General features: G+C 43.4%; 2 protein-coding genes across 10 annotated transcripts in view; one reads left to right on the plus strand and one right to left on the minus strand.

Annotated features, from left to right (window-relative positions):
• Positions 1 to 2,049: 2,049 nt before the first annotated feature.
• Positions 2,050 to 26,340, minus strand: qtrt2 (queuine tRNA-ribosyltransferase accessory subunit 2). Of its 9 annotated transcripts, none has more exons than XM_021562402.2 (9): positions 26,192 to 26,340; positions 24,394 to 24,598; positions 24,243 to 24,298; positions 22,933 to 23,009; positions 20,829 to 21,038; positions 15,230 to 15,429; positions 8,964 to 9,142; positions 2,518 to 2,629; positions 2,050 to 2,353 (listed from the first exon to the last, which is right to left on the minus strand). In XM_021562402.2, the coding sequence occupies exons 2-9, from the start codon at positions 24,591 to 24,593 to the stop codon at positions 2,095 to 2,097; spliced, it is 1,293 nt and encodes a 430-aa protein (XP_021418077.1). In that variant the 5' UTR covers positions 24,594 to 24,598; positions 26,192 to 26,340; the 3' UTR covers positions 2,050 to 2,094. The 9 variants fall into 9 exon arrangements, with proteins under 9 accessions (XP_021418077.1, XP_036799741.1, XP_021418080.1 ...); XM_036943846.1 differs by having other exon boundaries at positions 24,394 to 24,594; positions 26,192 to 26,287; XM_021562405.2 differs by having other exon boundaries at positions 26,096 to 26,222.
• The window catches only part of LOC110489651 (coiled-coil domain-containing protein 191), a 38,834-nt gene continuing 36,697 nt past the window's right edge, over positions 25,758 to 27,894 (plus strand). Inside the window, exon 1 of the mRNA XM_021562395.2 lies at positions 25,758 to 26,025. Within this exon, the coding sequence (XP_021418070.2) occupies positions 25,951 to 26,025 (75 nt within the window). The 5' untranslated portion in view covers positions 25,758 to 25,950. The remainder of the gene's footprint in view (positions 26,026 to 27,894) is intronic.

The raw sequence follows: 27,894 nt of genomic DNA on the forward strand, positions 1-27,894 counted from the left end.
TATACCACGGTACAGAATGCATCAGTCACTTTTATACAGTGTGTGTGTTTGCATACGGAAAATGAATTAATAAAACCGTCAGGTATAAAGCACAATTACTTTTATTAGACGTGGGGAAAAAAAGTATCCCAGTTTTCATCAGATACTTGATTGAGTGCGAAAAAGAGGGACCTAAATGAAAAACAGATAAATAAAGCAATAGGCAATGATGCTGAAAGCATCAGAGGTGGTTAAAGACGGATGCTGACAGCATCAGGTGTATTTGTAAAATGATGCTGACAGCATCAGAAGTGTTTATAGAAGGACAACTCCACAGTAACATCGAGACCGATGTATAAAATGTATGTCAAACAAAAAACAATGATTGCAAAGTTAAACTAATGATACAGGTCTGCACAAGGACTACTTTTAACAATTTCCACAGAACATTTGACAAAAAGACATTTACTTGAAGAACAGTGCAGATGTCAAGTTTGGTAACAGAACGACAGTTTGTGCTGTTTGAGCCGTCATTCTGTTACCAAACTTTGCATCTGCACTGCCCCATTTCCACTGGCCCTCCACCTGGTCCTCCTGCCCCATTTCCACTGGCCCTCCTGCCCCATTTCCACTGGCCCTCTACCTGGTCCTCCTGCCCCATTTCCACTGGCCCTCCTGCCCCATTTCCACTGGCCCTCTACCTGGTCCTCCTGCCCCATTTCCACTTGCCCTCTACCTGGTCCTCCTGCCCCATTTCCACTGGCCCTCTACCTGGTCCTCCTGCCCCATTTCCACTGGCCCTCTACCTGGTCCTCCTGCCCCATTTCCACTGGCCCTCTACCTGGTCCTCCTGCCCCATTTCTACTGGCCCTCTACCTGGTCCTCCTGCCCCATTTCCACTGGCCCTCTACCTGGTCCTCCTGCCCCATTTCCACTGGCCCTCTACCTGGTTCTCCTGCCCCATTTCCACTGGCCCTCTACCTGGTCCTCCTGCCCCATTTCCACTGGCCCTCTACCTGGTCCTCCTGCCCCATTTCCACTGGCCCTCTACCTGGTCCTCTTGCCCCATTTCCACTGGCCCTCTACCTGGTCCTCCTGCCCCATTTCCACTGGCTCTCCACCTGGTCCTCCTGCCCCATTTCCACTGGCCCTCCTGCCCCATTTCTACTGGCCCTCCTGCCCCATTTCCACTGGCCCTCTACCTGGTCCTCTTGCCCCATTTCCACTGGCCCTCTACCTGGTCCTCCTGCCCCATTTCCACTGGCCCTCCACCTGGTCCTCCTGCCCCATTTCCACTGGCCCTCTACCTGGTCCTCATGCCCCATTTCCACTCGCCCTCCTGCCCCATTTCCACTGGCCCTCTACCTGGTCCTCCTGCCCCATTTCCACTGGCCCTCTACCTGGTCCTCCTGCCCCATTTCCACTGGCCCTCTACCTGGTCCTCCTGCCCCATTTCCACTGGCCCTCTACCTGGTCCTCCTGCCCCATTTCCACTGGCCCTCTACCTGGTCCTCCTGCCCCATTTCCACTGGCCCTCTACCTGGTCCTCCTGCCCCATTTCCACTGACCCTCTACCTGGTGCTCCTGCACCCTTTTTCCACTAGCCCTTCACCTGGTCGGCCTGCCACCTGATCCTCCTGACCCCTTTCCACTGGCCCTCCACCTGCCCCCTTTCCACTGGCCCTCCACCTGCCCCCTTTCCACTGGCCCTCTACCTGGTCCTCCTGGCCCTCTACCTGGTCCTCCTGGCCCCTTTCCACTGGCCCTCCACACCCCTTCACCTGGTCCTCTTGCTCCCTCTATTGTCATATCTTTTTTATTTGTTGAGATGCCTATTTTGTTTTTATGGATGACTGCCACCCGCTACAAAGCCAATTTCTCCTTGGAGTCCCCAAAATGCATCCTGACTGCCTGAAAGTAAATCACTGATCTGACTGGGTAGGTGAGTGCAATTAAACAGAAACTTTGCCTTCATCTAGCCACCTTTCAAACCAACAGAGTCTCCTCAAGGAAGGAGAGAAAAGGTCTCCCAACAATTTCACCTGGATCACACCCTCCATTCCTCCCACCTTCTCCCCAGCCCCTCCCTGTCCCACCCTTAACTCTAAAACAAACCTATCCATCCCCCTCCCCGCTCATCCCCTTGCCTGGTCCTTCTAGTACTCTTTTCTTGAGGTGGTCCAGCTTGTCGCTGGCTAGCGCCCCCCTGAGGGCAGTGAAGAAGGCGTAGTAGTGGGCCGTGTTGTGGAGCATGAGCAGTACTCCAGCCAGCAGCTCATTGGTCACCAGAAGGTGGTGTAGGTACGCCCTCTGGTGGTTCCTGCAGCAGTAGCAGCCACACCCCTCCACCAGGGGACTGAAGTCCTCTCTGTACCTGGAGAGCAGAGGGTCACACACACGGACAGACACACACCCAGAGTGACACACACGCGCACACAGATGAAACAGGAACACACACACACATTCCTTAGAATAGAGTGAAAGGGACAGAGGCAAACGTGCATACACCAACTGGCACAAACAATAATGGACACAAACCTATTATCTTTCAGGTTAATCTCAAAAGGAGTCATCTTGGTTTGGTCTTCTTGGGGATTATCGGTTCCATTCTTCTGACCTACAGCAGCTTCGGACTTGTCCAACTCCACAACTGCCAAAATACACACCAATCAAATCAATCCCTTTGGCCACACCCATTCAACTAGACCAATCTGATCCATTTACTAAACCCACACATTCCAAAGTCCATAGCAGTCAGATCATGTCCTAAAACCATACATCCTAAACCAATTATGGCCCATTGTGTTCCAATTTCACGATCTTCTCCTTTCCCACAAAGGAACATCAGTATTTGCTGTATTCAAGGCCCCGTCCACCAAAACCCACAAAAGCATCCCCCCCACACAAGGGAAATTCCTCACCCAACAGCTTCATTAAATTATTATCAGGCACTTCCATCTAAAGGTCAACTGAAGGGCAAACAGAATGATCCAGTCAGTGTGACAGAGAGAGTGCGAGCGAGAGTTAAAGGTGAAAATAAGAGTGGAGAGAACAACAGGATGGGGGTGGGGCAAAGGAGGTGGGAAAAGAGGTGAAAAATGGAGAGGAGAGAGAGCACGAGAGACAAGTCAGGTCAGGAGGGAATGATAGTAAAGAGAGGGAAGATGAGTTTGACAGATGGAAGGAGAGAGGGGGAAAAAGGGATAGAGGGAGAGTGAATAGAAGGAGTGATCTGAAGAGCAAGGGAGGATAGCGAGAAGGAGAGAGAGAGGGCAAGGATGGCAGGTGGTAAGACTGTGGTGCCAGAGAAGAGGAAGATTGGGGTGAGGGCTGTGACACCACCTCCCCACAGAGCCCTCTAATTAGCTGAGGGGGGATTTGGATGCTGTCTCCTCATTCGCTGATGGACCCCAGTCCTGTCCTAACACTCACCTCCAGTGAACCTCGTTACACTCCCCCGTGCAGAATCGATTAGTGCTATCTGATACTTAAATCGGTCTGATCCTCAACTTCTGAATCTGTTACTTTGGCCTGATATAAAAACTTTTACAGTTCTCAAATGGAAAACCTTGCGGGAGGCTTCAATTTCCCTCAGGAACACTTTAATCATATTGTGTTCTCTTTTCCTTTATCAGAGATTAACGGCAGGGCATGATTTAATTGTTATCGGTTTACTGGGTAACAGTGAGATCGTTCATTGATTTAATTTCACCATCTGACCCGTTGGGTTTGTATCTCCACCCATTTATTTGATTTAACCGAGGGCTAGAAAACGCATACGGCATCTTATCCCCACAAACAAACACACACGTCTCCATTTATCTTGTTCACACACACAGCAAGGGACACAATTATAAAGAAAGACACTTTATCATATTCACACAGTAATTAAAAAACACACACTCGCTGGTCTTTGCTGCCATAATGCTCAGTGGTATTGAACTGGAAGCTGGTTGGGAACAAAGTTTGTTGATTAATTCATGATGTTAAGCCAAAGAAGCCTCTGTTCAACAGAGAGATCTGTCTACAGTGGCAGACGGATCTGAGTGAATTACAGACTGCTGTACTCTGCTGGACTCCCTGCGGTGAGGGAAAGCCCAACGCCCCATGACTCTTAACTTCAAAATCCTCCTCATCATCATACTGATTAACATCAATTATCTTCAACAGCGTGATCACAGCCTTCGCCCATGAGAGCCCACTGTAATGTTTAATCATGTACAGTGCCTTGCAAAAGTATTAAGTTGGCGGTTTCCCTATTTTGTTGCATGATATCCTGTAATTTAAATGGATTTTTATTTGGATTTCATGTAATAGACATACACGAAATAGTCCAAATTGGTGAAGTGAAAAGCATAAAATAAAACACAGAAAAGTGGTGTGCATATGTATTCACCCCCTTTGAAGCCCCTAAATAAGATCTGGTGCAACCAATTACCTTCAGAAGTCACATAATTAGAACTACCCATCCCGGATCCGGGAGAATTGTCATCAACTACACTAATTAGCATATCGCAACGGTCAAAAAAATATTACTAGAAAATATTCATATTCATGAAATCACAAGTGAAATATAGTGAAACACAGCTTAGTCTTTTGTTAATCACCCTGTCATCTCAGATTTTGAAATTATGCTTTACAGCCCAAGCAAGACAAGCGTTTGTGTAAGTTTATTGATAGCCTAGCATAGCATTATGTCCAGCTAGCAGCAGGAAGCTTGGTCACGAAAATCAGAAAAGCAATCAAATTAAATCGTGTACCTTTGATGAGCTTCGGATATTTTCACTCACGAGACTTCGAGTTAGACAGCAAATGTTCCTTTTGTTCCATAAAGATTATTTTTATAGCCGAAATACCTCCGTTTCTTGTCCACGTTTTCTTGAAATCCACCGGAAATTGCGGTCACGACAACGCCGAAAAAAACTCCAAATTAGATCCATAATATCGACAGAAACATGGCAAATGTTTTTTATAATCAATCCTCAAGGTGTTTTTCAAATATCTATTCGATAATATCAACCGGGACAATAGGCTTTTCAGTAGGAGCGAGAGGAACAATGGCCGCCTTTGTCTATTACGCACAAATCACTCCGAGAGCCACCAACAGACCACTGACGCAATGTTGTCGTTCACGCTAATTTTTCTAAATAAAAGCCTGCAACTATGTCTAGTGGCTGTAGACACATTAGGGAAGCCATAGAAAAAGGAATCTGGTTGATATCCCTTTCAATGGGCGATAGGGATGCATAGGAACAAAATAAGAGTCACTTCCTGATTGGATTTTTCTTTCCTTCGCCTGCAATATCAGTTCTGTTATACTCAGACAATATTTTGACAGTTTTGGAAACTTTAGAGTGTTTTCTATCCTAAGCTGTCAATTATATGCATATTCTAGCATCTGGTCCTGAGAAATAGCCTGGTCCTGGGAACGTTATTTTTCCAAAAATGAAAATAGTGCCCCCTAGTTTCAAGAAGTTAAATAAAGTCCACATGTGTGCAATCTAAGTGTCACATGATCTCAGAATATATACACCTGTTCTGAAAGGCCAAAGAGTCTGCAACATCACTAAGCAAGGTACACCACCAAGCAAGCGGCACCATGAAGACTAGAGGTCGACCGATTATGATTTTTCAACGCCGATACCGATTATTGGAGGACCAAAAAAGCCGATACCGATTAATCTGACAATTTTTTTCAAATAGATTTGTAATAATGACAATTACAACAATACTGAATGAACACTTATTTTAACTTAATATAATACATCAATAAAATCAATTTAGCCTCAAGTAAATAATGAAACATGTTCAATTTGGTTTAAATAATGCGAAAACAAAGTGTTGGAGAAGAAAGTAAAAGTGCAATATGTGCTATGTAAAAAGCTAACGTTTCAGTTCCTTGCTCAGAACATGAGAACATATGAAAGCTGGTGGTTCCTTTTAACAAGAGTCTTCAATATTCCCAGGTAAGAAGTTTTAGGTTGTAGTTATTATAGGACTATTTCCCTCTATACCATTTGTATTTCAGTAACCTTTGACTAATGGATGTTCTTATAGGCACTTTAGTATTGCCAGTGTAACAGTATAGCTTCCGTCTCTCTCCTCCCTGGGCTCGAACCAGCAACACAACGACAACAGCCACCCTCGAAGCAGCGTTACCCATGCAGAGCAAGGGAAACAACCACTGCAAGGCTCAGAGCGAGTGGCGTTTGAAACGCTATTAGCACGCGCTAACTAGCTAGCCATTTCACTTCGGTTACACCAGCCTCATCTCGGGAGTTGATAGGCTTGAAGTCATACACAGCGCAATGCTTGACGCACAACGAAGAGCTGCTGGCAAAACGCAAAGAAAGTGCTGTTTAAATGAATGCTTACGCGCCTGCTTCTGCCTACCACCGCTCAGTCAGATACTTAAGATACTTGTATGCTTGTATGCTCAGTCAGATTATATGCAACGCAGGACACGCTAGATAATATCTAGTAATATCATCAACCATGTGTAGTTAACTAGTGATTATGATTGACTGTTTTTTATAAAATAGGTTTAATGCTAGCTAGCAACTTACCTTGGCTTACTGCATTCGCGTAACAGGCAGTCTCCTTGTGGAGTGCAACGAGAGAGAGGCAGGTCGTTATTGCGTTGGACTAGTTAACTGTAAGGTTGCAAGATTGGATCCCCTGAGCTGACAAGGTGAAAATCTGTCATTCTGCCCCCGAACGAGGCAGTTAACCCACCGTTCCTAGGCCGTCATTTAAAATAAGAATGTGTTCTTAACTGACTTGCCTAGTTAAATAAAAGGTATATAATAAAAAAATAATGCAAATCGGCGCCCAAAAATACAGATTTCCGATTGTTATGAAAACCTGAAATCGGCCCTAATTAGTCGGCCATTCCGATTAAATCGGTCAACCTCTAATGAAGACCAAGGAGCTATCCAAACAGGTCAGGGACAAAGTTGTGGAGAAGTACAGATCAGGGTTGGGTAACAACAAAATATCTGAAACTTTGAACATCCCATGGAGCCCCATTAAATCCCTTATTAAAAATTTAAAGAATATGGCACCACAACAAACCTGCCAAGAGAGGGCCGCCCACCAAAACTCACTGACCAGGCAAGGAGGGCATTAATCAGAGAGGCAACAAAGAGACCAAAGATAACCCTGAAGGAGCTGCAAGGCGCCACAGTGGAGATTGGAGTATCTGTCCATAGGACCATTTTAAGCTGTACACTCCACAGAGCTGGGCTTTACAGAAGAGTGGCCAGAAAAAAGCCATTGCTTAAAGAAAAAAATAAGCAAACACGTTTGGTGTTTGTCAAAAGGCATGTGGGAGACTCCCCAAACATATGGAAGAAGATACCCTGGTCAGATGAGACTAAAATTGAGCTTTTTGGCCATCAAGGAAAACGCTATGTCTGGCGCAAACCCAATACCTCTCATCACACCTCTCATCCAGCAGGACAATGACCCAAAGCATACTGCTAAAACACTTGAGTGGTTTAAGGGGAAACATTTAAATGTCTTGGAATGGCCTAGTCAAAGCCCAGACCTCAATCTAATTGAGAACCTGTGTTATGACTTCGATTGCTGTACCTCAAACTTGAAGAACCCATAAAATTTGAAGGAGCTGGAGCAGTTCTGCCTTGAAGAATGGACAAAAATCCCAGTGGCTAGATGTGCCAAGCTTATAGAGACATAAACCAAGAGACTTGCAGCTGTAGTTGCTGCAAAAAAGGTGACTTTGGGGGGGGGTGAATAGATGCACACTCAAGTTACATTTTTTAAATGTATTATTTCTTGTTGGTTTCATAATAATAAATATTTTGCATCTTCAAAGTAGTAGGCATGTTGTGTAAATCAAATGATACAAACCCCCCAAAAATGTATTTTAATTCCAGGTTGTAAGGCAACAAAATAAGAAATGGCAATACTTCGCAAGCCACTGTACATTTTCAAATCAATGCAACGAGCGTACTGGGATCAGTATCAATCCCACACAAATCATTAACATAACGTCAAAGACGTCATTTTAACACTGTCTGTCACGTTAGTCACTGACCCCATCACACACACGACGAGTCCGACACGGGTTCTGAAAGGTCCGGATAGGCGTAACAATATAATGCTACAGGCTTAGGCAGACCTACAATCAGGCCCAGAGGACGTTTCTCCTTCATGACAACACCTGTCCAGTTTTTCAGAGCTGTAACCACTGTAGCAAAACAAGGTAGTGAAAGGGGCTGAAGGGCCAAATGGAGCGGGTCCATGGTTCTGACAGTACTGCATCACAGCTGTCTGTGTGGAGCGGGTCCATGGTTCTGACAGTACTGCATCACAGCTGTCTGTGTGGAGCGGGTCCATGGTTCTGACAGTACTGCATCACAGCAGCTGTCTGTGTGGAGCGGGTCCATGGTTCTGACAGTACTGCATCACAGCTGTCAGTGGTCATGGTTCTGACAGTACTGCATCACAGCTGTCTGTGTAGAGCAGGTCCATGGTTCTGACAGTACTGCATCACAGCTGTCAGTGGTCATGGTTCTGACAGTACTGCATCACAGCTGTCTGTGTGGAGCGGGTCCATGGTTCTGACAGTACTGCATCACAGCTATCAGTGGTCATGGTTCTGACAGTACTGCATCACAGCTGTCAGTGGCCATGGTTCTGACAGTACTGCATCACAGCAGCTGTCTGTGTGGAGCGGGTCTATGGTTCTGACAGTACTGCATCACAGCTGTCTGTGTGGAGCGGGTCCATGGTTCTGACAGTACTGCATCACAGCAGCTGTCTGTGTGGAGCGGGCCCATGGTTCTGACAGTACTGCATCACAGCTGTCAATGTGTTCTCAACACATCACAAGTAGCCAGCAGAATGAAAATAATTGAATTGGGTGGCATCTGATGCACCCCCATTTGTTTAAGTCATTCAAGTAGCTGGTCACATAAGGGTTAGTAGTCAGCTATTTGGTGCTTATGGAACACACAGACCTGTTGGGGGTACCTGTACACCTGTACCTGCTGCCTCTGGGTCAGTGGTGATGTTGAAAGGGAAGGTGAGAGCACAGCCTCGCTCGGTCACCTGGAAGGGGAAGAAGCTCTCAAACAGGTCCACTCCCGCCTCCACGCACGCCAGCACCTCGTCTGGCCGCCCCACACCCTGCAGCAGCCTGACAGACAGAAAGAGAGAGGCAGGCGGGCAAACAGACAGAAACGTATTACACTGTTGATCAATGATTGAATTACCAGACAAACTGAAAGACTCTTACCCATCTCTCTTATCTATCCCTGAAGCACTACAGATGCAGCATCTCTCCCTCTTGCTCACACACACACCAAAATCAATACAAAAACTTAACATCCATACACAGAACACATGCATGCTCATAGCAGACAGAAAAAAAACAGATTGCATCCCCCCCCATCTTCCTGAAACCCATTCCCCTCTTAACCCACCTGTCTCAAAATCACTCACTTTTCCCCCTCACCCTCTCTACTCCACTGCCTCGAGTTTCCAGGGCCAAACTAATTTGCCATCCCATAATGATGGCCAGGGGTAGGGAGTGGATCTCCCAGCACCACCACAACCCAGGGGCAGGCTGACCCAGCACAGGCCCGATGGAGCCTCTTTTCATTATGGAAACGCAGTACGGCCCAAAGGGAGCATCTGGGGGTCTCTGATACCACCTGCAGCACCACTGTCTCTCTCCACTACTCCTTCTCCACCCTAGAGCCCCAGTCGGCTCCCTCACCTCCAGGGCAAGGAGGAATAGGACAGAGGTCTCCCCACCACCGGGGCACTGGGAAGCAGGCTGAGTTCAGTGGGGAGTCTACTCTCTAGCCAGACCAGTATTCCCAGTGCAGCTGGAAGCAGAGTGGGAACGGGGTTGCCATGGCTCCCAGGAGGGAAGGCAGGGGTTGCCATGGTTTCCTGGAGATTCTGAGTGAGCATTATGAGCGCAGAGTGATGGAAGGACAGAGGGAGGGGTGTTCGTCTTCCTCTTAATCTCCCACTGTGTGAGTAACAGCAGTCCACTAGGGGGTTTTAGGGTTGAGTGTGTGTGGGGTAGAATTTAATAATAGTGTAGAATATGGGGGGTGGGTCGCTGTGTTTTCACCAGGGGTTGGAATTGAAATTCTTTTTCAAAACATTTTGTTCGTTAAGTTCTGTTCCGACCTGCAAAATAAAGTCCAGAACCAGTACGTACCGGTTATATAATTTCTTTGCTACATTAGCTCAACCTTAAATTACTTCACCAATCAGTTTGGACAGAGCAGCTTGCTATAAGCGGGCAAGTTATAGTTTTTTAGTCATGGGCGCCATCGGCTGCCTAGGCTATAGTTGTTTACATGCGCTATGGACAGACAAGTGTAGGGCGCGAGATACGACTGAAATTTTGAAGGTGGGGAGAGGGCGAGAGAGGGTGGACGAGGGCATTGTTATGACATGCATTATCTGAACTAGGCCCACAGAAATATACCTAAGAAGTGGCGGCTTCTATGAAGGAACTTTGAATGTCTTTACACTGCAGACACTTGGCTTGGTGTTGGAACAGGGTCGCTAACAAGTTTGTGTGTGCACAGCGGCACAAGAATTAAAAACACGTCTTACCTTTTCGTAGTTAATAAATCCAATGTGAAACGTGATAACTATAGCATCCGTAACTAGCATGGAAAAAGTTAATACATTTTTCTCTAATTAAAAATCTCTCCCTAATTTCAGAATCACACTTGTAACGTCAGTAGGCTACCTTGGCCTAAGCTTCGGCGGGGGGAGGGGCAGGTAGCCTAAACACGCACTGACAAAGAATTTCAGCTGGCAGGCAGACACTGGAACACGTTTCTGAGTGATGGACTGAGGGCTTTGCATAGGCGCCGTGTTGCGTTTGTTTTGGTGAAACTGACAAAATGCCTGGAATGTAAGTTATTAATCTGTTCTCATGCTTTTAAAATAGCGGTTCTGTTCCAGAACAGTATAGATCACTTTTCTTCCGGGTTCTGATTCTGTTGCTCTAAAAATTTATTTATTTTTCAGTTCTGTTCCCTGAACCGTTTCCAACCCCTGGTTTTCACAGGTGTCACATGATCACTCAATTAGAGCCATTACTTGGTCAGTCAGTCCTCTCTCCTCACTTGGTCCCTGCTGTACATTCTAAAATTGGTCTGAGTGGAGAGAGAGAAGAGCCAGACAGCAGATGAGAGACAAAGAGGAGTGGAGAGAGGGAATAGACAGACTGGAACAGAGGAGAGAGGAGTGGAGAGGGAGATAATTAAAAAGTGTTAAAGGAGGTATGGATTGTTTTTGAAGAGTATCCTGCTTTGGGGGGGTGGAGTGAGGGAAGGAGAAACACAAATAATTGGTGCTGTAAGGGGAGGAGGAGTGAGTCAGGGAAGGAGAGAGAGTGGGATGGGATGAAGGTGCATTCATATTTAGGGTTTATGGGCGTGTAGGTGTAGACAGGGTGAGTAAGAAGGGTAAAAGCTGGAAACTGGAGCTGGTGTGGAGGGGCAGAGACTGGAGCTGGTGTGGAGAGACTTCGCTAGCAGGAGCGTATGAAGTGTTAATGGGCAGGGTTGCCAACTCGGTAGCTTTGATCTATGTTATTGTGACATTTCAGATTCCTGCCAGCAACTTTTCTTCCCTCTGAAAAAGATTAGCAACATATTCAGATACTTTTTTTTTAAGGCAGCCTCAGTTTTTCCTCTGAGAGATGTTGATAGATTTACCAACTAACTTTTACTGCCGTGAAGCAGTCGAAAAGAGGGAGAGAGAGAGTGGGAGAGAGCAGCTGCCTGAGGCAGAGCTGCAGCACACACACAATGTGCTGACAAAGAGCACATCGTTCTGTTTTGACAGTTTAGTCATAATAAACAAAACATAGTGGGATATGTCATTCCTGCCAATGCCCCCTACAGAGGGAGCTGTTATGTCACAAGCTATAGACCCCTTTCCAGTACACGACACACTGATGTCACGCACAGATGCGAGCAACTCTTGGCTGCAGTGAGGGAGTCATCGCCGTCTGCGCCCATTCAACAGATTTACGTTTTTATTACTTCTAAACAAAATAACCTTTTGGGGTTCTCACATGATTAAAATGTTTTGATTATTGCTTGAACATAAGCTAAGATTATATTTGGTTGTTATCTTCGCAAAATAACTATTTTGGATGCAGCATTTGTTAGCTAAAATGCTAAAGCTCAATGACATTGGCTGTAACAAAAGCTAGCCAATGTGTTTTTTAAGTATAATTCAGTTGATTTGCGATTATGATGCAAACATTATACACTGCTCAAAAAAATAAAGGGAACACTTAAACTTCTTGCGACTCTCAAACCCGGATCCGGGAGCGTAATCATCGCCTCAAACTAATTAGCATAACGCAGCGGACATAAATACCCCTAGAAAATCTTCTAATTCATGAAAATCACAAATGAAATGTATTGAGACACAGCTCAGCCTTTTGTTAATCACACTGTCATCTCAGATTTTCAAAATATGCTTTACAGACAACGCTAGACAAGCATTTGTGTAAGTTTATCATGGCATAATGCTATGCTAGGCTCTGCTAGCAGCAGGCAACATTTTCACGAAAATAAGAAAAGCAATCAAATTAAATAATTTACCTTTGAAGAACTTCGGATGTTTTCACTCAGGAGACTCCCAGTTAGATAGCTAATGTTCATTTTTTCCCAAAAATATTATTTTTGTAGGCGAAATAGCTCCCGTTTGTTCTTCACGTTTGACTGAGAAATCGACCGGAAAATACGGTCACTACAACGCCAAACGTTTTTCCAAATTAGCTCCATAATATCGACAGAAACATGGCAAACGTTGTTTAGAATCAATCCAAGGTGTTTTTCACATATCTATTCAATAATATATCCGTCGGGACAATTGGTTTCTCATTAGAAGCGATTGGAATAATGGCTACCTCAGTACTTTGCGCAAGATTTTCTGCGGGAGCCATCATGTGACCACTTGCTCAATGTGGTCCCTTACGGCTATTCTTCATCATAAATGCGTAAAAAGACGTCACAATGCTGTAGACACCTTGGGGAATACGTAGAAAGCGTAAGTTCATTCGTAGCCCATTCACAGCCATATAAGCAGTCATTGGCATGAAGCGCTTTCAAAAAATTTGCCACTTCCTGATTTGATTTTTATCTGGGTTTCGCCTGTAACATCAGTTCTGTTGCACTCACAGACAATATCTTTGCAGTTTTGGAAACGTCAGAGTGTTTTCTATCCAAAGCTGTCAATTATATGCATAGTCAAGCATCTTGTCGTGACAAAATATCCCGTTTAAAACGGGAACGTTTTTTTATCCAAAAATGAAAATACTGCCCCCTAGTCACAAAAGGGTAATTACAACACAATGTAACTCCAAGTCAATCACACTTCTATGAAATCAAACTGTCCACTTAGGAAGCAACACTGATTCACAATAAATTGCACATGCTGTTGTGCAAATGGAATAGACAACAGGTGGAAATTATAGGCAATTAGCAAGACACCCCCAATAAAGGAGTGGTTCTGCAGGTGGTGACCACAGACCACTTCTCAGTTCCTATGCTTCCTGGCTAATGTTTTGGTCACTTTTGAATGCTGGCGGTGCTTTCACTCTAGTGGTAGCATGAGACGGAGTCTACAACCCACACAAGTGGCTCAGGTAGTGCAGCTCATCCAGAATGGCACATCAATGCGAGCTATGGCAAGAAGGTTTGCTGTGTCTGTCAGCGTAGTGTCCAGAGCATGGAGGGGCTACCAGGAGACAGGCCAGTACATCAGGAGACGTGGAGGAGGCCGTAGGAGGGCAACAACCAAGCAGCAGGACCGCTACCTCCGCCTTTGTGCAAGGAGGAGCAGGAGGAGCACTGCCAGAGCCCTGCAAAATGACCTCCAGAAGGCCACAAATGTAAATGTGTCTGCTCAAACGGTCAGAAACAGACTCCATGAGGGTGGTATGAGGGCCCGACGTCCACAGGTGGGGGTTGTGCTTACAGCCCAACACCGTGCAGGACGTTTGGCATTTGCCAGAGAACACCAAGATTGGCAAATTCGCCACTGGCGCCCTGTGCTCTTCACAGATGAAAGCAGGTTCACACTGAGCACATGTGACAGAGTCTGGAGACGCCGTGGAGAACATTCTGCTGCCTGCAACATCCTCCAGCATGACCGGTTTGGCGGTGGGTCAGTCATGGTGTGGGGTGGCATTTCTTTGGGGGGGCGCACAGCCCTCCATGTGCTCGCCAGAGGTAGCCTGACTGCCATTAGGTACCGAGATGAGATCCTCAGACCCCTTGTGAGAGCATATGCTGGTGTGGTTGGCCCTGGGTTCCTCCTAATGCAAGACAATGCTAGACCTCATGTGGCTGGAGTGTGTCAGCAGTTACTGCAAGAGGAAGGCATTGATGCTATGGACTGGCCCACCCGTTCCCCAGACCTGAATCCAATTGAGCACATCTGGGACATCATGTCTCGCTCCATCCACCACATACTGTCCAGGAGTTGGCGGATGCTTTAGTCCAGGTCTGGGAGGAGATCCCTCAGGAGACCATCCGCTACCTCATCAGGAGCATGCCCAGGTATTGTAGGGAGGTCATACAGGCACGTGGAGGCCACACACACTACTGAGCCTAATTTTGACTTGTTTTAAGGACATTACATCAAATTTGGAACAGCCTGTAGTGTGGTTTTCCACTTTCATTTTGAGTGCGACTCCAAATCCAGACCTCCATGGGTTGATAAATTTGATTTCCATTGATAATTTGTGTGATTTTGTTGTCAGCATATTGAACTATGTAAAGAAATATTAGTATTTCATTAGTATTTAATAATAATAATAATATTTCATTCATTGAGATCTAGGATGTTATTTTAGTGTTCCCTTTATTTTTTTGAGCAGTGTATTAAGCAGGACATTCATGCAAGCTTTAAAATCCAATTATAATCCAAAAGTAGTGTGAAATACAGTCATAAGCAAATAAATAGGAACTATTAAGAACTCCATTGCCCTTGTGCAACAACTTCTGCACATTGCCCTTGTGCAACAACTTCTGCACATTGCCCTTGTGCAACAACTTCTGCACATTGCCCTTGTGCAACAACTTCTGCACATTGCCCTTGTGCAACTATTTTTTTCTAACACAGAAAGGGGTCTGTGATGCATCCATGTAGTGCCTATGAAGAGTTTTTGTATGCTATATAGCCTTTATAAGATGAACATTTGTTTACAGGTGGACCACACACACACCTGGGTTTGTCCTCAGGCAGCTCCTTGATGACGGCGGTGATGAGCTGGGTCCGGAGGTGTGTCTCCATGGCTGCAGTATGGAGCCCGTCCAGACAGAATCCTCCTACTGGCCGCTTGGCCGTCTCCCTGGCCGACCGCACCCTCTCCTCCAGCACATCTCCTCCCTCCACCACCCCCAACACCTCCACCCCACTCAGCTCCTGGAGACCCCAGAGAACGAAAGACAGGGTTCATACACATTTTGACATGGAATTGTATGACTTTTCCATGACTTTTCACCAAATTTCCATGACCAACAATTGACGGCCTCTCTATGTACAGAATGTATGTATGGTATGTATGGTATGAAAAAGTAAGCGTAATGTGGTGTCGACACTGGGAGGCTGCTCTCTGATTCCATGAACCATCTCCTGTCTCGGAGCAAGGCACCTTGCACAAAGTAGAATAGCTGTTAGGCAACTGTATAAAACATGTGGTCAACCCTCAGCTAGGCTGACTAGCATCTATTGAGTTAAAATGCCTCAAACTGGATGCCCAAATCAACTGGAAGTATCTACAAAACAAGATCCACGTAATCCAAAATATATGGTACATCTAACAAATTTTCCTAAAATTAAATGTTCCCGATTCACAAATTATTCTGATTCACATGATTCAATTCAACGTGATTCAACCGAACCCCAACTAATACAATGGCAAAATGAATCGTTCGTTTCATGAAAAAAATATTGTTGACATGAATCATATAATTAGTTCAAAAAAGTAAATCAACTTTGCATTTATTTTTATTTAACTAGGCAAGTCAGTAATTTTTTATATTTTTTATATACATATATATTTTTTACAATGATGGCCTACCAAAAGCCCTCCTGTGGGGGAGGGGGATTAAAAATAAAATAAAAATATTGGACAAAACACACACGACAGTGTGGCCTTATTCACAAGTGTCATGACGTTGGCCTGGGGGTAGGTTTATGACAGTCATAAATACCTCTTCCCCCCTTTTTACTCTCTCTACGCTACTGATGTGACATTTGAAAAACCCTTGGTTAACAGAGATTCTGGGAACATCAGAAGGTGGGGGGAAATGAACTATATTCTGGTAATCCAACCAATTGAACATATGTACTTAATGAATATGATGTCAGTTCGGTTGTCATCTGAGACATGCTCATCAATGATAGGATGACAAACTCTACAGTGGAAAGTCTGCTGATTGTAGTTATCGGATTCACATGGAATCGTTGTTCAATTTAAATGTTTGAATATAAAATTATTGGTGAAGAGATTAAATGTAATTTTAGCTTCCAAATGAGAGATTTGGGTTTTCATAAGGTTAGGGCTCTGCTCAATCAGTGGCCCTCCCCTGTGAAGAGACATGGGTTATACAACTTTTCAAACACACCCTTCTCGCTCCACTATATAAAGCCTTGATGAAAATGTAACCTCCTGTTCCAAGTATGTGAGGTCTGCAGCCTCTGCGTTAAAAGGACTAACATGTCAACTACAGAACTAAGCCAACCTCAGCATGAGCTTTGGTTGCGAATGGTATGAACTTTGAACTCTTATTCACTATAGAAGTGATACCTCCTAGCCATTGAGTTAGCAACAGCAGCTGCAAACGTGGGCTAGGAAAGAACAGACAGAGTATTACGTCTACCACACAATGACATTACCACAACGTATCCAATTTACCACCAGAGACATTCTTCAAAAGGACTCGGTTGGGCAACACGGCCTTCCATCTATCACCAACCTACCGAAGTGCAGCTCAGAGTAAATATTTATTACATTTTCCTTTTCCAAATGGCCGGTAATTTAGAATGCATAAGATACTGTATTTACGATAGCACAGCTTCTCCCTTTGTTCCTCAGTCTTCCCGCTCTTTCACTCAAACCCAGCCCCTTTTCTTTTGTGTAACCAGCTGTCATATCTGTTCTGTCCTGGGACGTTTTCCTTTGACATAATTTGTAATCAAGGTATAATTCATTCTGTGTATATGTAACTCTGTGTGATTAGTTGGGTATTTAGTAAATAAATAATTAAACCCAATTTTGTATTGCTGATTCAACTTGTTAGCCAGGGTTCGTGAAGATAACCAAGAATTTACAACTTTCAGATGAGACTGAATTAAGGTGACGATTAATATTGACTGTTATTGATGTAAAATATTACTAGGTCTTTAAGAGTTTATTCGGAAGATAACAGCTCTATAAATATTATTTTGTGGTGCTCCGACTCTCGTTAATTACATTTACATGATTAGCTAAATCAGGTAATATTAATTACGGAGAAAGGATTTAATAGAATAGCATGTCATATCACTTAATCCGGCAAAGCCAAAGACACGACACAAGTGTCAGTGGTTTTTTGGGACATTGACATGACAAACATGTATAGCTTAACGGTTAACTAGAGGGTAAAAAAAACAAGTTTACATACACCTTAGCCAAATACATTTAAACACAGTTTCACAATTCCTGACATTTAATCATAGTAAAAAATCCCTGTCTTAGGTCAGTTAGGATCACCACTTTATTTTATGAATCTGAAAATGTCAGAATAATAGTAGAGAGAATGATTTATTTCAGCTTTTATTTCTTTCATCACATTCCCAGTGGGTCAGACGTTTACATACACTCAATTACTATTTGGTAGCATTGCCTTTAAATAGTTTAACTTGCGTCAAACGTTTCAGGTAGCCTTCCACAAGCTTCCCACAATAAGGAAGTATGCTTGGGGTCATTATCCATTTGGAAGACCCATTTGCAACCAAGCTTTAACTTCTTGAGATGTTTCTTCAATATATCCACATAATTTTCCAGCTTCATGATGCCATCTATTTTGTGAAGTGCACCAGTCCCTCCTACAGCAAAGCACCCCCACAACATGATGCTGCCACCCCCGTGCTTCAAGGTTGGGATGGTGTTCTTCGGCTTGCAAGCCTCCCCCTTTTTCCTCATTATTGCCAAACAGTTATATTTTTTATTTCATCAGACCAGAGGACATTTAACCAAAAACGACAATCTTTGTTCCCATGTGTAGTTGCAAACTGTGTCTGGCTTTTTTATAGCGGTTTTGGAGCAGTGGCTTCTTCCTTGCTGAGCGGCCTTTCAGGTTATGTCGATATAGGACTCGTTTTACTGCGAATATAGATACTTTTGTATCTGTTTCCTCCAGCATCTTCACAAGGTCCTTTGCTGTTGTTCTGGGATTGATTTGCACTTTTCGCACCAAAGTACATTAATCTCTAGGAGACAGAACGCGTCTCCTTCCTGAGCGGTATGGCGGCTGCATGGTCCGATGGTGTTTATACTTGCGTACTATTGTTTGTACAGATGAACGTGGTACCTTCAAATTGTTCCCAAGGATGAACCAGACTTGCAGGTCTACAATTTTTTTTCCTTGAGGTCTTGGCTGATTTCTTTTGATTTTATGGAATTTTCCAAACTGTTTAAACCTGTTTGGGCTAGTGGGAAGCATTTTCACTTTTGGATGAAAAGGGTGCCCAGAGTAAACTGCCTCCTACTCAGTTCCAGATGAGAATGTATGCATATTATTAGTAGTATTGGATAGAAAACACTCTGAAGTTTCTAAAACTGTTTGAATGATGTCTGAATATAACAGAACTCATGTGGCAGGCAAAAACATGAGAAAAAGAATCCAACCAGGAAGTGGGAAATCTGAGGGTTGTAGTATTTCAACTCAGCACACTATTGAAGATAGGAAGTGGGATATTGGTCATGTTGCACTAAGGCTTCCACTAGATGTCAACAGTCTTTAGAACATTGTTTCAGGCTTCTACTGTGAAGGGGGGCTGAATGAGAGGGGAATGAGTCAGGTGTCTGGCAGAGAGCCATGGGCTCGAGACGCGCGGTCATGAGAAAGTTACCTCTCGTTCCATTGCTTTTCTACAAAAGAATTCTCCGGTTGGGACATTAGGATGTTTTTATCATAAATCTTCAATAAAGATTGATTCTATACATCGTTTGATATGTTTCTACGACCAGTAATATAACTTTTTGGACTTTTCGTCCGACCTTTCCGCTGGACTTGCCCGCGCCTCTTGAGTTTCGATTTATTTACTAAACGCGCTAACAGAAGGAGGTGTTTGGACATAAATTATGAACTTCATCGAACAAATCAAACATTTATTGTGGAACTGGGATGCCTGGGAGTGCATTCTGATGAAGATCAAAAGGTGAGTGAATATTTATAATGCTATTTCTGACTAATGTTGACTACACAACATGGCGGATATTGCTTTGGGCTCTGAGCGCCGTACTCGAGATTATTGCATGGTATGCTTTTTCCGTAAAGTTTTTAAAAAATCTGACACAGCGTTTGCATTAAGGAGAAGTTTATCTAAAGTTACATGTATTATAGTTGTATCTATTAATGTTTATTATGAGTATTTCTGTCAATTGATGGGGCTCTCTGCAAAATCACCGCATGTTTTGGAACTACTGAACATAACACGCCAATGTAAAATTAGATTTTTGGATTTAAATATACACTTTATCGAACTAAACATACAGGTATTGTGTAACATGAAGTCCTATGAGTGTCATCTGATGAAGATCAAAGGTTAGTGATGAATTTGATCTATATTTCTGCTTTTTGTGACAACTCTCTTTGGCTGGAAAAATGGCTGTGATTTTCTGTGACTTGTTGGTGACCTAACATAATCGTTTCTGGAGCTTTCGCTGTAAAGCCTTTTTGAAATCAGACACTGTGGCTGGATTAATGAGAATTTTATCTTTAAAATGGTGCCTAATACTTGTATGTTTGAAAAAAATATAAATTTGATTTGAGACTTCTGTTGTTTGAATTTGGCGTCCTGCAATTTCACTGGCTGTTGGCGAGGGGTTCCCGTTCCCAGACAGGTTTAAAGGCAGTCAACTTAGTGTATGTAAACTGCTGACCCACTGGAATTGTGATACAGTGAATTATAAGTGAAATAATCTGTCTGTAAACAATTGTTGGAAAAATTACTTGTGTCGTGCACAAAGTAGATGTCCTAACCGACTTGCCAAAACTAGTTTGTTAACAAGAAATTTGTGGAGTTTTAATGACTTCAACCTAAGTGTATGCAAACTTCCAACTGTATGTTTTGAATTGTCTACCTACCTAGTTAGTCTGTTCTCTATCACATTTTATAGACCTACTACCTGCTGCTGCTGAATTGTCCGACTGTCTATCTCTCCTTGAGCAACAGCCCACTCATCTCACACAAAACAGACACACTTTGTTATTCCGAACCTGGCTGATATGTTTATTTGACTGTTAAAATATATAACTCTGAATAAATAAATTACATTAAACAGAAATGTAATTAATTCTATGACTTTTCCTACACTTTTCAGATTTCATTTTAAAATTCAATGACTTTTCCAGGATTTTCATGACCGTACACACACTGGAAAGGGTGAGAGAAAGAGAGATATTTTGACAGTAAAAGTAGCCCGTGTCTGTACAGTATACTTATAAATGACTCCCACACCCCATGTAGGTGAAGCTTTTAATTGAATTCCTCTAATATTGGGAGCATCATCATGGCCTTGTGTGAGGCTACAGCAGCATCAGTCCCAAACAGACCTGTGTTTTGTGGTGGAGCAGCAGACACTCATCCAGGTGGGCCAGGGTGCGGTCCACTGACTTGCGGACCCTCTTGCGAGAAGTGTTGATCTGCCAAGTCTCTCCGTCTGCCATGCTCTGGTACAGGTCTGGCTGGACAGCCTTCTGAAGAGCCATGAACTTCGCAACCGTCAGCTCGATACGACCGCCACTGCCCCACACAGACACCGTCTGGAACAAACACAGACAGTGTTAGCACAGATGGAATAATGAGCCAGATAATTCACCGGATGTATAAATGTGAAGCATTCTCTTGGCGTTTCCTCTCAGAACCAAATATGGTGATGAGAGGAAACACAGTGGCCGGAAGTGGGAGAAGGTGGAACAAGAAGGGTTTTGGCCGAAATTCTGCACATTTCCTCACCGATAAAACATTTGATCTCAATAAAGTTCTGTTCCCAAAGCTATCTTGGTATACAGTGCCTTTGGAAAGTATTCAGACACCTTGACTTTTCCCACATTTTGTTACATTACAGCCTTATTTTAAAATGGATTTTTCAGATGTATTACAAATTAAAAACACCTTACTTACATAAGTAATCAGACCCTTTGCTATGAGACTCAAAATTGATCTCAGGTGCATCCTGTTTCCATTGATCATCCTTGAGATGTATCTACAATTTGATTGGAGTAAACCTGTGGTAAATTCAATTGATTGGACATGATTTAGAAAGGCACTCACCTGTCGATATAAGGTCCCACAGTTGATAGTGCATGTCAGAGCAAAAACCAAGCCATGAGGTGGAAGGAATTTTCCGTAGAGCTCCGAGACAGGAGTGTGTCGAGGCACAGTTCTGGGGAAAGGTACCAAAACATTTCTGCAGCATTGAAGGTCCCCAAGAACACACCGGCCTCTCTCATTCTTAAATGGAAGAAGTTTGGAACCACCAAGACTCGTCCTAGAGCTGGCCGCCCGGCCAAACTGAGCAATCGGGGGAGAAGGTCCTTGGTCAGGGAGATGAACAAGAACCCAATGGTCACACTGACAGAGCTCTAGAGTTCCTCTATGAAGATGGGAGAACCTTCCAGAGGGACAACCATCTCTGCAGCACTCCACCAATCAGGCCTTTATGGTAGAGTGGCCAGACAGAAGCCACTCCTCAGTAAAAGGCCCGCTTGGAGTTTGCCAAAAGGCACCTAAAGGAGTCTTAGACCATGAGAAACAAGATTCTCTGGTCTGATGAATCCAAGATTGGCCTGAATGCCAAGCGTCACATCTGGAGGAAACCAGACACCATCCCTATGGTGGCAGCATCATGCAGTGGGGATGTTATTCAGTGGCAGGGACTGGGAAACCAGTCAGGATCGAGGCAAAGATGAACAGAGCAAAGTACAGAGAGATCATTGAAGAAAATCTGGTCCAGAGCGCTCAGGACCTCAGACTGGGGTGACGGTTCACCATCCAACAGGACAACGACCGTAAGCACACAGAAAAGACAACGCAGGAGTGGCTTCGGGACAAGTCTCTGAATGTCCTTGAGTGGCCCAGCCAGAGCCTGGACTTGAACCGGATCAAACATGTCTGGAGAGACCTGAAAATAGCTGTGCAATGACTCTCCCCATCCAACCGGACAGAGTATGAGAAGACCTGCAGAAGAATGGGAGAAACTACACAAATACAGGTGTGCCAAGCTTGTAGCGTCATACCCAAGAATACTCAAGGATGTAACCGCTGCCAAAGGTGCTTCAACAAAGTACTGAGTAAAGGGTCTCAATACTTATGTAAATGAAATATTTCCTGTTTTTTATTTCTTTTTTAAATACATTTGCAAACATTTAAAAAATAAAAGTTTTTGCTTTGTCATTGTGGGGTAGAGTTATGAGAAAAAATGTAATACATTTTAGAATAAGGCTGTAACGTTATAATGTGGAAAAAGTAAAGGGGTCTGAATACTTTCTGAATGCACTGTAGTTATAACAATCTGTTGTTAGTGTCAACTCTGACACATACGCACACACAATCACACTTAACTCCCAGAAATGTAAAGCATTTAGACAGACACCAATGCTCAGTCTAAAATATATTTTTTGCTGGATAAGTAGAACCTCAATCATGACCTCTGACCTTGTTGGTGATGTGACCTGGGGGGCATGAGGTCGCAGGGTCGTGGAGGGAGCAGTACAACACTGTGTCATGAAGACCTGTGAAAGGTCAACCGCAGTATTAAAGCATGCGTAACACTGCATTCATCCTACTGCAGAACAGACAGCACAGCCGGTCCAGTAGCATGAGTAAAAGACGCATCGACTAATAGTCTACACAGCAGCAGGAGGCAGATACATATACTTGTTGGTAATGTCAGATAGTTAGTTCATTCTGTTAAATACACACTGGAAGCCATGCAAGAGAGGAGGCGTGGCCTTAGAGGCTAGCTGTGAGAGAAGATCAGAAGGTGACAAAACCAGAACCTAAACAAAATCAACAAGCACTGGCAGGCGGTGGCACGCTCACTTTTAATTACCCAATCAGGTTACTCCCTCCCTGCCCGCCTCAAGACACAATGTAATAATTCCCTGCGTGTGAACAAGTGCAACAACGCTAATTACATTTTCTCATTTCAACTTGGCTTGCCCAGGGGCAGGAAACAGCTCAGTGGTGCCACACTACAGCCAGCCATCTCTGTTAGAGAGAGATTACTTTTGACTTTCCTACATGAGGACTGTTTCAAAGCCATTTGGGACTTGTGAAGCATACATTCGGAGCTCTTAGAAAGGGCTAAGGCCGATTGTGCTTTTCAACACTGCACTTCTGCCTCATCCATTCAAATATTCAGCAACGAAGTGATGTACTTTTCTCTTCATGTCCAACTGCTTTCTAGTTAAGCCGAGACAAAAATGTATAGAAAGTTCTGTACATGTGTTCATGTCAAAAACTAAAGACACTTTCACGAATGAAAGTTTGGTCACTCAGTAGAGCACGTCTAATATGATATGCTCTAAGCATATGAATGCATGACATGTTCGACTTTCCTACTGCACCGGCGCAGACAGTAGATGTAGTGAGGGGGTGGAACGTTCCAACAGGAATCTGTTTCAAAAACTTGGTAAATTACAAGGTTGCCAACAAACAACGCATACAAAGTTGTATAGGGGCAGAATAAGATACCGGGTAGGGCGTAGGCTATTTCATTAAGTTTAACACTCTTTCCACACTCTGGTAGCCTATGGACAAACATTAAGAATAAGCTACGTGGTGAATTGATGCCTATTCGGCAGCTAGTTAGCTAGTTGAATTGAGCATGCTACTTTGTATGCGTTGCTTGTTGGCAACCTTGTAATTTACCAAGTTTTTGAAACAGATTCCTGTTGCAATGTTCCAGAAATTATATCCACCCCTAGTGAGGCATAATATCAACAAGAATAGTCAGTGCCAACCTGCAAACTTCCTGACTCCCTCCTTGAACTCCTCCAATACTTCCTGGTGTTCCGCTCTAAAGGAAGTACACACAAAGCAAGTACTTTAAATACTATTTTGATGTGTGTGTTAGAGACAGGAAAAGAGTGTGCTAATGGAAGAGGCTCTCACAGTGTGTTCAGGGTGAGCTGTGTGACGGAGGGCAGGTTGTTCAGTGTGTGCAAAGTGTCCTGGGTGAGGTGTGGCACGGTGCCGCAGCGGGTGTACAGCAGGCACCCCGGCACCTCTAGGGAGTGCTGTCCTGCCCTGCCCAGTCCCGTCAGCACACCTAGCCGACAGCCCTGCACCACCATGGACAGCTCCAACTTCATCCTGCCTGACAGACAGACAGAGGAGCGAAACAAGGGGGTTGGTGACAGATGATGAAAGAGTGGGCTTGTTTTACATCGATATTTTGACTGACTGATCTACAAATAATGAGTAGTAGATCGGTCAGTCAAAATATACCCACAATGCATCACAGATTTGATGCCCTCTAACACGCAAGTGTGAAATATGGAGTATTGACATTTGTGGTGCAAGTAGAAAGGTATATTAGAAGCATAATAATAGAACATAATAGAAACGGATGATTCCAGTAATTAACAGATGTTTACGGTTTAAAATGTCTGTCCATACGTACTATGGCCAAAATGGGAAAACAACTGGCTAGCTTGACGATGTTGTTAGCATTCGCTATCACTACTGTAGCCAAATTCAGTGGCGTTTTTAATAGTACAGCATAATAAATGTTTACATTTGTCTGATTTTCGAAAACCTAGACAAAGCTCAACAGGATAAAGTAACGTTTTCATATTTTCAAAACATAGTAATTGAACATTAAGCATCTTTCGCTTACCAGGAACCAAAGCACGTGAAAACTATACGTCGCGAACTTATGAACGGCGCACGCACTCCAGTCACTTCCATTATACGTCATCATTTTCGGAGCTTGCAGAGAGAGGGTCGTCACTATTTAACAAATCTCCATTCATAATTATGGCTGAAGCCCGCCTATTTGTACAATTTATCTTATTAAAATCTGCTGCTCCCCCTAACCTAACCTTAAATTAAGACTAAAAAGCACATTTTAGTTTCCATAAATGTGTACGATATTTTGACTTTGTGGCTGTGATAAACTAGTGACAATTTGCAGAATTCGTTACAAAACATTATTTGCTGTTGAATAGACAGAGTGTGTGCATACATTATAACATCTGCAAACTCTTTCTGTGGGACTATGATAATGCTGTGTGGACTTTTGCAAATTCAATCAAGGTTGATTTAGGGTATATTTTTACAACACAGTCAAACGTTCAACATTTGGGGAGGGATCCAAAGTTACCATAGTTACCAAAGGGACGCTTCTGTTGACAAAAGGTTTGAATGGGACTTGTAGTTTACTAATGCCACTGTCAAGCAAACAGTGCGTTTGAGAAACGTGGCTATTGACTACATTACCAAGGCATCTCGTTCTATTTCAGCGCACTAGCAAACAGCAGAACAGCATGGAGCTAGCTACATCACTTTTGGATTAGCTTCAGATACCTATTTCAGTGCAAAATTAGACTTCTAACTAAGTATTTTTTTAGCTAGTGCTATGAGTAGTTAATATAAATTATGTAGCAAGTAAAATTGTATTCCTCTGTATTAATTCGGTAATAAGTGGCAGCTAATTTGGCGTCAGAAATGGCATACTCACATAACCCTGATATTTTTCGCTGGAAAAGAGTTACTAAGACTAAAAAACCCACTGCAGATAAGGTACGGTGTTATTGTAAATATACTGTATGTGTGCACTGTGTGTGTGTCTAGGAATGTGAGAGAAGTTTACCGTTTAATTTGCTACTTTTGACAGGTATGAGGTAAAGTAAAATATTGTTGAGTGTCACCTAAAATTAAAGTGACGCAAAAATCATTAATTGATTACCTCGAACTGATCTTTCAATGCATGATCAAACACTGCATGACTGCAAACAAAACTTTTAAAGGCCTGGTGCAGTCAAAAACATGATTCGCCTTTTTTTTCCCCGCCCCTTTTTTCGTGATATCCAATTGCGATCTTGTCTCATCACTGCAACTCCCCAACGGGCTCCATAGACGCGAAGGTCAAGTCATGCCTCCTCCTAAACATGACCCGCCACACCGTCCTTCTTAACACCAGCCCTTCTTAACCTGGAAGCCAGACAACCAAAGTCAGCCTGCAGGCTCCAATTATGCTAATGCCATTTTAGTGTAAACTGTTTAAAAAGACCGCCTGAAATTTCAGCGTGTTTTGTTGGGATGGAGTTTTGGCCTGCGTGGTGACATCACCAGTTGGCAAATTATTTAATAGACCAATAAGAAAGAGAGTTCCAAGCTTCTCTGCCATTAACACCTTATTTGCAACGTTCCCCTCTGCACTCAGACAGTCCAAGCTACATTTTTACTTGAGAAATTGCTTTGCTCAGAAGCAATTTTTTAATTTAATTTTTAGCATTTTAATTGAAAACAATCACAGCAAGGTACTTAATTATTGTTACCCAGAAATTATTTAATATTGAGATAAAAACAGCTGTTTTGGACCTATAAATATATTCAACTCTATCATATTTTCTGTCTCCATCTCTCAGACATTTCCTTACTGGAAGAAACCTATCGAGATGGGTAAACCATAATAAAAGTGCCCTCAAAGCTATCTTTAGAAATAAAGTGGGGCTTCAGAATGTATGGATTCATACATCCCAGTGACTGGAGAAGGCTGAAGAAGCCCTTTACAGTTTAAATGGCCTTTTTGATGTCGTGACTTGACTTTAATTAACATGAATCTGAAGACTGTTATTTAGCTAATTAACTGTTTAATTGTTACCCAATTAAATTAATCATGTAACAATTAACTCATTAGGATCTGGGGCACAACGAGATCGATTCTTTAAAGAGTTACCATCCCCCAAATTAAACTCAAAGATCTTTACCTATCACATCTATAAACAGTCAACTTATTAATCATAACCTCTTATCATATCCCCATTCTGAACAGTCGTAACATCCATGCATCTGCAAAAATCCGAGCACCGGTTATTGACTGAAGATGTAATACGCTGAAAACAGGTCCCTAGCGTAATGACGGCAACATGGCTGCTTGTTAAAGAAGAGATGAAGAGGGAGAGGGTCAGAGACACTTACCATTGGTACATTCAGAAACTACTTTCACCTACAGTAACCATATACTTTGCACACGAACCGCCGCCCGTTTTAAGTAAGAAATCATGAATGTTTTTACATGAAATGCCTGGGTTCGCCGGAGATCTCCTTCGAAAGGGGGTTGGTCCTTTTTTGCGGCATGATTGTAAGGCTCTGATTGTCCGAAATGGTTCCAACAAGTATTCTACTGTTGTCCTTCTCTGTAGTTGGCTGGTATCCAGTGACTTGACGTGTAGTCCTGAACAGAACTATATAGTTCATTTTCCTTCCATTCGCTCTTGAATATGCTTCTTTGAAGATAGGCTAGCCAGCCGTATCGATGGTTCCCCAGTGGTTTGATGAGAGTAGCATAATACGATGGTTTGAGCAGAGTAAAAGGATGGTCCTACTTAAATTCGCTTTCAAAGATACTTTACTTAGGAGAGCCAACCAGCCGTACCAGTGATTGTC

This window comes from Oncorhynchus mykiss, chromosome 15, assembly GCF_013265735.2.
Source record: "Oncorhynchus mykiss isolate Arlee chromosome 15, USDA_OmykA_1.1, whole genome shotgun sequence".
Taxonomy (NCBI): Eukaryota; Metazoa; Chordata; class Actinopteri; order Salmoniformes; family Salmonidae; genus Oncorhynchus; species Oncorhynchus mykiss.

Bases quoted from the DNA above. Each gene is read 5' to 3' on its own strand.
- qtrt2 (XM_021562396.2), bottom strand. From the start codon at position 25,191: ATGGAAGTGACTGGAGTGCGTGCGCCGTTCATAAGTTCGCGACGTATA. The intron at 21,039-22,932 runs GTCAGAGGTCAT...TGTTTGTTCCAG, and splicing joins CAGGTCACATCACCAACAAG to ACGGTGTCTGTGTGGGGCAG. The intron at 9,143-15,229 runs GTGTGTGTGTGG...TCTGTCTGTCAG, and splicing joins CTGCCTGAGGACAAACCCAG to GCTGCTGCAGGGTGTGGGGC.